This window comes from Leucopleurus acutus (assembly GCF_964270905.1).
Source record: "Leucopleurus acutus genome assembly, chromosome: 17".
Lineage (NCBI taxonomy): Eukaryota > Metazoa > Chordata > Mammalia > Artiodactyla > Delphinidae > Leucopleurus > Leucopleurus acutus.
In genome coordinates, this window is record NC_139159.1 from 55,590,081 (window position 1) to 55,603,775 (window position 13,695).

General features: G+C 35.7%; 1 protein-coding gene across 1 annotated transcript in view; it reads right to left on the reverse strand.

Annotated features, from left to right (window-relative positions):
• Positions 1–13,695, reverse strand: part of NUDCD1 (NudC domain containing 1) — an 88,360-nt gene that overhangs the window by 27,541 nt on the left and 47,124 nt on the right. The window contains exon 8 of the mRNA XM_082859115.1: positions 13,119–13,244. Within this exon, the coding sequence (XP_082715241.1) occupies positions 13,119–13,244 (126 nt within the window). The remainder of the gene's footprint in view (positions 1–13,118; positions 13,245–13,695) is intronic.

Sequence of the window (13,695 nt, forward strand, 5' to 3'; positions counted from 1 at the left end):
GATCACTCACTCTAAGGGAAGGCAGTGGCCATGTCATGAGCAACCTTATGAAGGGGCTCACATGGCTAGAAGCTGAGGTTTCCTGCCAACAACCACGTGAGTGAGCTTGTAAGTGGATCCTGAAGCCCCTGTCAAGCTTCAGATGACTACAGCCCAGGCCAACACCTTGAGTACAACCGTAAGAAACATCCTGAACCCAAACCACCAAGCTAAATGCCTTTCAAATTCCCGACCCACAAAAGTATGAGATAATAAATGTTTCTGTTTTAAATCACTAAGTTTTGGGATAACTGGTTATATAGCAACAGTTAACTAATAAACATGTTTTAAATATTAAGACACATGTTGCAGGTTAAGGATGGAAAAAATTTAATCCTATAAATACTAATCACAAGAAAGCTGTTGTGGTTACACTAATATCAAACAGAGTATGTTTCATGACAAGGAGTATTAGCCAGAGATAAAAACAGGCATTTCATAATGATAAAAGGGTCAGTTCATCTAGAGAACAAAAAAAAAATCTTAAATGTGTATGCTCCTAATATTATACAGCTTCAAAATACTTGAATTAAGACTGACAAGACTAAAAATTAAAAGGAGAAACTTTAAAATTCACAATTACAGTTGAAGATTGTAACCCTCCTCATCTGGAAACTGTAGTAAGTAGAGAGAAGGACAAAAGGGATATTAAAAATTCAACTAACTGAGAGGAGGCAGAGCTGCAGCCACAAACTCTGCTGACTCGGCAGCAACCATGAGGACCACCTGCCCCTGTGAATTCAGAGGCTCAAGAGTGTCAAATGTTGGGTGGAGACAAGATGGTGGAGTAGAGGATGTAAGCTCACCTCCTCTCACAAAAACACCAAAATAACTGCTGAACAACCATCAACAAAAAAACCACTGGAACCTACCAAAAATGATATCCTACATCCAAAGACAAAGAAGGCGGCACAACGAGATGGGGGCAGACAGCAGAAGCAAGAAAAACTACAACCCTGCAGCCTACAGAATGGAAACCACAATCACAAGAATTTAGATAAAATGAGACGGCAGAGGAATATGTCCCAGACAAAGGAACAAGATAAAACCCCAGAAGAACAACTAAGTGAAGTAGAGACAGTCAACCCAAAAAAGAATTCAGAATAATGACAGTAAAGATGATCCAAAATATCAGAAAAAGAATGGAGGCACAGACCAAGAAGATACAAGAAATGTTTACCAAAGAGCTAAAAAATATAAAGAACAGAGATGAACAATACAATAACTGAAATTAAAAATACAATAGAAGTAATCTGTAGCAGAATAAATGAGGCAGAAGAACAGATAAGTGAGCTTGAAGACGGAACAGTGGAAATCACTGCCACAGACCAGAATAAAGAAAAACTGAGGACAGTCGAACAGAACTATGGGACAACATTAAACTAACAAACATTTGCATTATAGGGGTCCCAAAAGGAGAAGAGAGAAAAAGAACCTGAGAAAATATTTGAAGAGATAATATCTGGAAACTTCACTAACATGGGAAAGGAAACAGTCACCCAAGTCCAGGAAGCACAGAGTCCCAGGCAGGATAAACCCAAGGAGGACCATACTGAGACACATAATAATCAAACTGACAAAAATTAAAGACAAAGAAAAAAAAATTAAAAGCAACAAGGGAAAAGCAACAAATAATGTAAAAGAGAAGTCCCATACGGTTATCAGCTGATTTCTCAGCAGAAACTCTGCAGGCCAGAAGGGAGTGCCACGATAAAGTGATGAAAGGGAAGAACATACAGCCAAGAACACTCTACCCAGCAAGGCTCTCACTCAGACTTGATAGAGATATCAAAAGCTTTACAAACAAGCAAAAGCTAACAGAAGTCAAGACCACCAGACCAGCTTTGCAACAAATGCTAAAGGAACTTCTCTAGGTGGAAAAGAAAAGGCCACAACTAGAAACAATACATTAATAGGATAATACACCATGACCAAGTGGGATTTATCCCAGGGATGCAAGGAGTTTTCAATATCTGCAAATCAATCAGTGTGATAAACCAAAATAACAAATTGAAGAATAAAAACCATATGATCATCTCTGTAGATGCAGAAAAAGCTTTTGACAAAATTCAACACCCATTTATGATAAAATCTCTCCAGAAAGTGGGCACAGAGGGAACATGCCTCAACATAATAAAGGCCATAAATGACAAACCTACAGTTAATATCAATACCCAATGGTGAAAAGCTGAAAGAATTTCCTCTAAGATCAGGAACAAGACAAGGTTGCCCACTCTTTCCACTTTTATTCAACATAGTTTTGCAAGTCCTAGCCGTGGCAATCAGAAAAGAAAAAGAAATAAAAGAAATCCAAATTGGAAAAGAAGTAAAATTGTCACTGTTTGCAGATGACATGATACTATACATAGAAAATTCTAAAGATGCTACCAGAAAACTACTAGAGCTCATCCATGAATTTGGTAAATTTGCAGGATACAAAATTAATACACAGAAATCTGTTGCATTTCTATACACTAACAAAGAAAGATCGGAAAGAGAAATTAAAGAAACAATACCACTTACCTTTGCATCAAAAAGAATAAAATACCTAGGAATATACCTACCTAAGGAGATAAAAGACCTGTACTCAGAAAACTATGACACTGATGAAAGAAACTGAAGATGACACAAACAGATGGAAAGATATACCAAAGCCCAGAAATAAACCCACGCACCTATGGTCAATTAATCCACAACAAAGGAGACAAGAATATACAATGGAGAAAAGACAGTCTCTTCAAAAAGTGGTGCTGGGAAAACTGGACAGCTACATGTAAAAGAATGAAATCAGAACATTCTTTAACACCATACACAAAAATAAACTCAAAATGGATTGAAGACCTAAATGTAAGATTGGATACTATAAAACTCTCAGAGGAAAACATAGGCAGAACACTCTTTGACATAAATTGCAGCAATATCTTTTTTGATACATCTCCTAGAGTAATGGAAATAAAAACAAAAATAAACAAACGGGACCTAATTAAACTCAAAAACTTTTTCACAGGAAAGGAAACCATAAACAAAACGAAAAGACAGCCCAGAGAATGGGAGAAAATATTTGCAAACGATGCAACCGACAAGGGATTAATCTCCAAAATTTACAAACAGCTCATGTGGCTCAATATCAAAAAAACAAACAACCCAATCAAAAAATGGGCAGAAGATCTAAATAGACATTTCTCCAAAGAAGACATACAGAGAATTCCCTGGTGGTACAGTGGTTAGGACTTGGCACTTCCACTGCTGGGGGCCTGGGTTCAATCTGTGGTCAGGAAACTAAGGTCCCACAAGCCATGTGGTACAGCCAAAAAAGAAAAAAAAAAAAAAAAAAAAGACATCCAGATAGTCAGAATGGCCATCATCAAAAAGTCTACAAATAATAAATGCTGTAGAGGGTGTGGAGAAACGGGAGCCCTCCCATTGTTGGTGGGAATGTAAGTTGGTATAGCCACTATGAAGAACAGTATGGCAGTTCCTTAAAAAACTAAAAATAGAGCTATCGTATGATCCAGCAATCCCACTTTCCTGGGTATATCCAGAGAAAACCATGGTTCGAAAGGATACGTGCTCCCTAATGTTCATTGCACTGTTGTTTACAATAGCCAATATATGGAAGCAACCTAAATGTCCACTGACAGATGAATGGATAAAGAAAATGTGGTACATATATACAATGGAATATTACTCACCCATTAAAAAGAATGAAATGACATTTGCAGCAACATGGATGGACCTGGGGATTATCATACTAAGTGAAGTAGGTCAGACACAGAAAGACAAATATCATATGATATCACTTATATGTGGAATCTAAAAAAATGATACAAGTGAACTTATTTACAAAACAGAAACAGACTCACAAACTTATGTTTACCAAAGGGGAAAGGGGGGGGAGGGATAAATTGGGAGTTTGGGATTAACATATACACACTACTATATTTAAAATAGATAACCAACAAGGACCTACTGTATAGCACAGGGAACTGTACTCAATATTCTATAATAACCTAAATGGGAAAAGAATTTGAAAAACAGACACATGTATTATATGTGTAACTGAATCACTTTGCTGTACACCTGAAACTAACACAAAACACTGAAAATCAACTATACACCAATATAAAATAAAAATTTAAAAAAAAAACCTCAGCTATTGAACCTAATACAACTTGACCAAACAGAAATTGAGGTCACCCAACCACAGCATATACATATTTTCAAGTATATATGGAAAAGATACCTACAGAGACCGTGTATGTACTCGGCTATAAACAAGTTTGCATAAATTTTAAAAGACTGGTTATCCCTAACCACAATGAAGTTAAAGGAGAAATCAGTTTAAAAAAAAAAACCTGTATACACACATCACAAAAATCCCTACATAGTTGGAAATTAAAACACCACCTTATAAATAAGCATGGGTCAAAGAAGAAATCTCAAAGGATATTAGAAAATACGTTAAGCTGAAATAAAATGAAATATATGGAATGAAGGTTAAGTGATACTTTGATGGAAATCTATAGCTCTAGATGCATTTATCAGAGGAGAGGTGCTACAAATCAATTACCTATGTTTCCACCTAAGAAACCAGAAAAAGAGGAGTAAATTAAACCCATAATTGGTAAATAGAGGGGCCATTACTACAATCCTACAAACATTAAAAAGACAATGAGAGAGTATTCTGGAGGACTTCTGCAATAATTCAACTACTTGGATGGAATGGATTAATATCTTGAAGGACAACAACGATCAACACAAGCTAAAGAAGAAAGAGAAAATCGGAATGGCTCTGTATCTACTAACAAAGCTAAATTTGTAACTAAAACCCTTCCCACAAAAAATCTCCAGGCACAGGTAATTTCAGTGATAAATTTTACCAAACATTTAAGGAGCAAATAATATCTACCCTATACAAACTCTTTCAGAAAATACACCTCTCAATTCATAGTATGAGGACAGCATTACTGTTATCTAAAGAAGAAATTACAGGAAAACCATAGATTAATATCCCTTATGAATATAGAAATAAAAATCCTTAAAATAATGCTGTTACAATTTTGTAATTAAATGATAAAACTGAACATATTAACAGAAAGAAGAAAATCCATATAATCAAGCAAATGCCCCAAAAAGCACTTAAATTCAACACACATTCATGATTAAAAAGATAAAAATCTCAGCAAACTAGACTATAAGTGAGTTCCTCAACCTAACATACACGTAAGCCCTAGAACTAACATTGTATTTGATGGTAAACCACTCAATCCTTCTTCCTAAGACTAGGAATAAGACAAGGATTTCTGCTCCCATGAATGAAATTCAGTGCTGCATCTGATGTCCTACCTAGTACAATAAGACAAGACAAAGAAATAAAAGGTGTACTGACTGAAAAGAAATGTTAACTATCTTAATTCACAGGCATTATCCTGTACATAAACATACTGACGTATCTACAAAAAAGCACTGGAACAAGAATTTATAAGTTACAATATAAAGTCACTCAACCTTATTTCTGTGTAAAAGACAAAACAAATTGGGAATTAAAAAAATATACTAATTACAACAGCTTCCAAAATATGAAATACTGGTGTTAAACTTAACACTAAAAGCTTCAAAATATTGCTAGGAAACATTAAGGGAAACCTAAATAAACAGAGATATACAATGTTCATGAATGACACAACTCAATATTATTAAGATATCAATTCTCCTCAAGTTGACCTACAAACTAAACACAATCCCAATGACAATCCCAGCAGATGTTTTGGTACAAATTGAAAAGCCAATTGTAAAGTTTTTACAAAAACAAAACCAATTTAGGAAAATAAAAAAAAGATCAAGACTAACCCTATCTGAAATCAAGACTCACTACATAGCCACAGAATCAAGCCAGTATAGTACTGTCTAAAGAAGGGATCAGCAAACTTTTACTCAAAGGGCCAGATGGTAAATATTTCAGGCCTAAAGGCCATATGGTCTCTGTTAAAACTATTCAACTCTCTTGATGTAGTATATTAGAAGCCACAGACAATATACAAATAAATGTCTATGGTTGTGTTCCAATAAAACTTTTTTACCAATCAGGTGGCTGTAGGTAACCAGTACGGTTACTGACCCTGTTCCAGATATGAACCATTTGTCAAACACGTGTATTACAAATATCTTCTCATTGCAAGTTTCCTTTCTCACTCTCATAATGGCCTCTTTTGATAAACAGATGTTTTTAATGTTTTTAATTTTGATCCAACTGAACATCTTTTTTTTACAGTTAGTGTTTTACATGTCCTGTTCAAATGATCTCTACCTGTGCCGCAAAAATGTCTGTTTTCCTCTATATGCTTTATTAAATTACTGTTTCATGTTTAGACATGCAATCCATCTGTAATTGATTTTTGCATATGGTGTGATGTAAATGTCAATAAATTATTTTTCCTATGGATATCTAACAGACTAAGAGCCATTTATTTTGACCATCTTTTTCCCCACTATATTGTAGTATTATCCTTGTCACAAATCAGGCTAATTGTATTCCTGTGTTAGGCTTATTGTCCATAATAACAAACAAACTACATTTATCGTCAAGTATCTATAAATTGACAATAATAAATTATTGTCAAGTATCTATAAATTCCCAGATAAGGGAATTTCCCTTATCTGGTGTGTGAGGGGCAATCATCCTGGGGAAAAGGCTGCTGAATAAAGAAAGAAAAGAGCCATAGGTTGTCTGATAAAAGGTCTTCCAACTGGGATTGTCACTTAGGATAGTTTCTGAAAATATCCTTGTCCTTTAAGATTCTAGATGAAAGTTTATTAAATATTCTATCTAAAACAAAAACTTCTAGGAAGAGTTTCTTCCTGTAGAGATGCTCAGTATATATGAACTCATATTCTAAGAAAAAATTCTGTCAGTCAAGTAACAATCTCATTGATATCTCAAGGGAAAGGTTAAATTCTAGTGGATTGAGGGCTTGATAACTGTGTAGAAACTTTAAGAATCAAGAAATATGTGATATGCAACTAAAATTATCTTTCCTTTCAGAGAACAGAAGGTAAAAATGGAATTGAAGACTACTTCAAATAGGTCCGTCACAGGTAATGTCAATAATAACCACTGGCAACAAATAATTGACATTATCCATTATATTCTCATAACCCTGAAAGAAACTGAAGTGCTTTCAGTTGAATCACACTCATTATGACACCAGTATTACTGTGATACCTGAACATTAACTTGCAGGGAGACAGTTATCCTAAGGACTCTTTCATTTCTGCACATCTTTCTAGCAGAAGCACTAATGTGTTCTAGACTACTACTTCAAGGTGTTTTTAAAGCAAACAACTGTGGAAGGTAAACTGTTTCCCTCCAGAGCAAAAGGCAGGCTTTTTTTACTGTCCAGTGGCATGAACATAAGCTCTCTCTCCTGAGCAAGGTCAGCCAAGCTTTCTGGTCATCTTCATATTACACTGTGGGAACTGGGGCACTGGGAATTGGTCCAAATGTTGATACTCTAGCTAATATTACTGCTGTAATAAACTGTCCTTTGTTTCTGACCCAAGAGTCTCATGTCTTTTACCAGCATCTATGAAACTATGGCAGGCTAATTTGCTAGTTTATGGGAAAGTTAAAAATCTCAAACGCACTGCGATTTTGGAGAGAAAGATGGGATGCTGATAGAGACATGGCTCTCTTAAAGAAAAAATATGAGGGCCTTATGGTTCAATTTATACAATTTGAGGTAAGTCTGTGGGTACTGGTAGCAAATTCTCTGACCAAATTGTATGGCCAATCAGGCAACAAATGGTCCTCTATTTTACTGCCTGGTAATTAAGAAGACTTGGGGAGAGGGGTGCAGACTGCTTCCAGGGAAGATGGTTCATAGACAGCTGCCTGAATGGTGCTCTGGTTGTTTCTAACTCTTCCAGAAGAGAATACCTCCTCACTAACCTAATGGTGAGCCTCAGGTCCATCCCATAGTAACAACTAGCACTAGGATTTGTCTCCTCCCACTTTCAGGCACTGTTACAGAGATATATACCTACTCTGAGCATGAAGGCAGGGAAATTATTACATAGTTTCATTTCTAATATAGTCAAGTTTGATATAATCAAGTAAATTATAAATTCAGTACCTCAAGGAGCTTAAAAGCTTGAGAACCACTGATTTAGATACTTTCTAAATGTACTTCCTTCCTCTATAAACTCTGATCCTTGATATTAATTCTTAATATCTTTTTGAAGGAATTAGTATACTGAATACACACCATTTCTACTACCTTTCTTAGTGACATTAACCTAAAAGAATTATTTCCTATTTGTACTTCCTCTGCTTACTGTCTCAGTGAGTTTATAAGTTACAAATATTCTTTTCAACTGTTTCATTCTCATGTTTTAAGCAGTAAATGATGAATACCACCTGATCTGCAAAATTCACTGTAATTTTTTAAAAACATCCTATCATCTTTTGATCGTTCAAGGCTATATTTAATTTGATCTCTATAAATCAGTGTTGTCTGGCAGTAATAAAATGCAAGGCAAATATATAATTTTAAGTATTGCAGCTCTATTTACAATAGCCCGGAGATGGAAACAACCTAAGTGCCCATCATCGGATGAATGGATAAAGAAGATGTGGCACATATATACAACGGAATATTACTCAGCCATAAAAAGAAACGAAATTGAGCTATTTTTAATGAGGTGGATAGACCTAGAGTCTGTCATACAGAGTGAAGTAAGTCAGAAAGAAAAAGACAAATACCGTATGCTAACACATATATATGAAATTTAAGAAGAAAAAAAAATGTCATGAAGAACCTAGGGGTAAGACAGGAATAAAGACACAGACCTACTGGAGAACAGACTTGTGGATATGGGGAGGGGGAAGGGTGAGCTGTGACAGGGCGAGAGAGTCATGGACATATACACACTACCAAATGTAAGGTAGATAGCCAGTGGGAAGCAGCCGCATGGCACAGGGATATCGGCTCAGTGCTTTGTGACCGCCTGGAGGGATGGGATAGGGAGGGTGGGAGGGAGGGAGATGCAAGAGGGAAGAGATATGGGAACATATGTATATGTATAACTGATTCACTTTGTTATAAAGCAGAAACTAACACACCATTGTAAAGCAATTATACCCCAATAAAGATGTTAAAAGAAAAAAAAAAAGTAAAGAGAAATGAGATATATTCATTTTAATAAATGTATTTTACTTAACCAAACATAACTATCATTTCAACATGAACATTCGTATAAAAGTCATTATTAATAATATATTTCACATTCTTTTTTTCATGCTAAGTTTTCAAAATCTGGTTGTGTATTTTACACTTACAGCACATCTCAAACAAACTAGCCACATTTCAAGTGCTCAAAAGCTATGTGGCTAGTGACTAATATTTTGGATAACACAGCTCTAGAAAAAAGCAAAAATAATTCATCTTCAACTGTATCTAAATTCTGATTTGAGCTTTACACCCCAGTGATCACATCTTATTACTTTTCTCCTTCGCTTCTGAAATTTAATATTTCTCTTTTATTCTGCTGCTACATATATTCATTTAACATTTTACTTTCCAAATGCCAAATTCTAACCCTAATTTACATTTCTTTCAGGGAATTTTATATTTTGGAAAATCTGTCATTTACAATATAAAGTTCTGACCTTTTTGTTACAGTATTTTTTTTCCTTCTAAATTAAGGACATATACTGACCTTTCCATTTACAGGTAATTTCAAATTGTCCAAAGTCATGACAAATGAAATCAAGAAGATAAATCTGAAGTAAACATTGCAGAAAGGAGTACGAATTACCCATATAGTACTATCTGATGCCTAAAATGGATGTACCACTGAATATCCACAATACTGGAGCCTCCTTCATTCCCTTCCCCAATGACATGCCAACTGGTATCCTCTTAGGTACACCAAGAAACTATTTTTGAACAAGCTACATTTGACCAGACAGACCTTGACTTTCATACAATACACTGACCTACCAAATCTGTCTTTATTTTTTATTTTTACTTTTTTAATTATTATTATTTTTTTGGCCGCACCGCACAGCACGTGGGATCTTAGTTCCCCGACCAGGGATCGAACCTGCACCCCCTTCATTGGACCTCGAGGGAAGTCCCCAAATCTGTCTTCAGAAAGAAGATGGACTTAGTACTTAATTGTTGTTCCAGTTATTACCATTCCACTTATTCCCAAACATCAATGTTTATGCATTTTTACTTCACTGAATCTTTGCCTTATATTCATAAAAAATGACTAATGATAGAAAAATCAAAGTGCTTACCATTATAAAAAGAAACTTTGGCCTCAAATTTAACTCAGTTGAGATACTGGTTCAAGACAGAAAGATACTAACTCACCTCCTCCCACGAAGGAGGGGCAAGCATCTAATTCAACACACATCTGAAATATACTTCAGGGAGAGGAAGTAAGTGCCATCGTTTGCACTCTTCCTCTGCCTCACTTCAGAGCACCAGTAATCTCTCAGAGGGAACCTTGTACACACATCTGGTGCTCTGATTTTTGTGGTTTCTGCCCAGGGGATGCTCACTGATTGCCTGGTTCTGGTAGCCAGTAAGGCTCGCATTCCTGGTGCCATGGGACTATAGCAATTAGAGACAGTTCCTGGCTGACTACCACTACAGGGCTCAACGGAGATGGCAGACCGAAACACACCCCCAGTCTTTCTGTGAAAAAACCCTCTCTGCTTGTCCTAAAGCTTCAGAGTAGTGGTAGGTTTCTGGTGTGACACACACCTAGAGGCTTACTGAGGTGCTGCTGCTCTGTGTGGACAGAGGCCAGTGACTGCCATCTTCGCACATTCCCTCTGCCTTACTCTAAGTCACTGGTATCTCCAGGAAAGGAGCTTGCATACTCATCTGGTGCCCCAATTTTTGCGACTGTCACCCAGGGTATACCTCTAGACCATCTGGCTCTGATGGACAGTGGGGCTGACTTATGTTTGCGATCCCACAGGACTGTACACATTTGTGTACTTCAAAACCTGATGCCTAAAGAATAAAAAGGAAACAACTCAAAAAAAAAAAAAAAAAAACCTGATGCCTGAGGGTCTGGCTTCCAACCAGCCTGAATTCAGGTGCTGACCGAGATCGTCCGTTTTGGGACACTAACAGGTCTTGGCACACCCTCAATTACTGGGAGCCAAAAAAAAAAAAAGCTGCTCAGACAATCACAAAGTCTGAGAGGCAACTAAGAACTAGGGGCAGAGTTGAACAATAAGGTTCATCTCCTATATAAGACCACGTCTTTAACTGGGAGAGATGGCTATTTTATTTAACGGATAGAAACCAACACAGCAAGTCAAGGAAAATGAAGAAACAGAGGAATATCTTTCAAAGGAAGCAATAAGATAAAACCTCAGAAAGAGACCTTAATGAAACAGAGATAAGTGATTTAACTGATAAAGAGTTCAAAATAATGGTCATAAAGATGCCCACTGAGCTTGGGAGAAGAATGAACAAAGTGAGAACTTCAACAAAGCTTAGAAAAATAGAAGAGAGTATATATTTATATAAGTATATAAGTAGTAGTATCAACTTCTTCCTCTAAGGTGCTAGAGGCCTCAGGGAATAAGATGTTTCCACCGCTCCACCAGGGTCAGCCAGATCTGGTTTGGCACTGCCTGTGACTAAGGTTAAATTTGCTAAATTCTAGGATTTAGTCAGCAGATGGGGCTTTTGTACCCTAATTTGTAAATAATAAATGTTTTATTTTGGTCCCCTTCTGTTACTCCTTGGTTTTAATTTTTAGTATGCTTAAACATAGCAAATAAAGAGAGGTATCATTAACTAGATGCCTCTCAATGACCAACATTAAACTACTTGATCAGTACTACTTAGTAGTGCTATACTAAAATGAAATGAAATTCTTGGAGAAGCTAAGCTTAAACAATAACATTTTACGACATCTAAGATCAGGTGTCTTCTCTATAAAAGTTAGGCAGGAAACAGTACCTAAAAGTTATAGCTCCTAAGACTATAACTTTAGGAAGAAAGGCCAGATTCTTCAAGAATAAATAATCTACAGTTAGTCAGATTGAAGAGTCTTTCATCAGTCACACTTAAGAATGATTTTCTAAAATCTAACCCAAGGAAGTAAGAGTAATTGTGTAATGGCTCTTCACTCACCATTAATGGAGTTATCTATGGGATTATGTCAGAACTAAACAATATCTAAGAAGCAAAACGCCTAAAAAAATCTAACGACTTTGATCATCTGGGCTTTGGATCAATGCCCAGATTGCATAAAATAATATGACCAAGAACTTTGTTTACTCTTCAGTTAGAGGAGTGATTGACAAAGAAGGGAAACATAAAAGTGTATGCAAATTTCTTGAGATCCAAGATGCACCTGAAACAATTTCTATTTCTATGACTGTCACCAAGAGATCAGTCTAAAAATGTTTTTAAGCAGTTATCAGAATCAGAACCTTTGGTGGGTGTTAGGTACACTGTGGTAAGCAAAATGTCATCTCTGTGCTTTTTAGAAATTATTGGAGTTAGTTAGTTATAGGAGAGCAAAGCAGATGCAGAAATTAATCAGTAGAGTAAGTAATTTTGGTACAAGCTTGAATGATACCTCTTTCTACCCACTGGTCTTATGCCATTCCACCTCATTTGTCTACATAGGTATAATCAAAAAAATGCTCACTTTTATAACACCTTTGAGTATTGTAATACCCAGCCATTAGTTAAAAAAATGTTAAGTATCCAAAAAAAGTTAGGAAAGGACAGTGAGAGGAAAGTTAGATATTAAGTTGTTATATATTACAGGCACAACTACACATAGAAAAACTGCACAGAAAAAAAGCCCACTGAAAGATATCAATATGCAGTAGTGCCAAACATACAACATTGTTTAATTAGGGATGACGATATAAAATGATGGCTACTTTAGGGAGTGAAGAAATTTACGTCACAGCCAGTAACTGACAATCAACCTGTCTTTGCAAAATAGTATTTAGTCAATCAATTATCATCTCATCTGAATAACTTTTATTTATTCACAAATTTTTAGAAATATCATTATCAAAAACTTACCACATGAGTAGTTTTTAATGTACTGCCATCAAATCTGCATAAACTGGAGCTCTCTTCAAAGAAAATATCACATTCTTCTAACTCTTGAGCATTACAAGGAGGTTTACCTTTATCTGGATTTGGATTCTTAGACCATAAAAGAAAATAAATAACAACAAGAGAATGAATTTCTTCATACTCAACAATGTTAAGATTACAGCAATAATTAAATATTAAATTTCAGACTCATGACCAATAAAAACTTAAAAACAGACACATAAAAGAGAATGATGGAATCAGCAGAGAAAGATATGAAAACAGCTATTATAAACTTGTTCTATATACTCAGAGATGTAAAGAAAAACAAACACATTGAGAAATATGGAAGATATAAAAAAGAACTAAACTGAAATTCTAGATATGAAAATACAATATCTGAAATGGAAAACACAATATTAGATGGGATTGACAGCCGATTAGACATTGCAGAAGAAAAGACAACCAGTGAGTTGGAGTCTATCTAAAATGTAACAGTCTATCTAAAATAGTAATAGAGTCTATCTGAAAATGAAGCAGAGAAGACAAAGAATAAAAACAC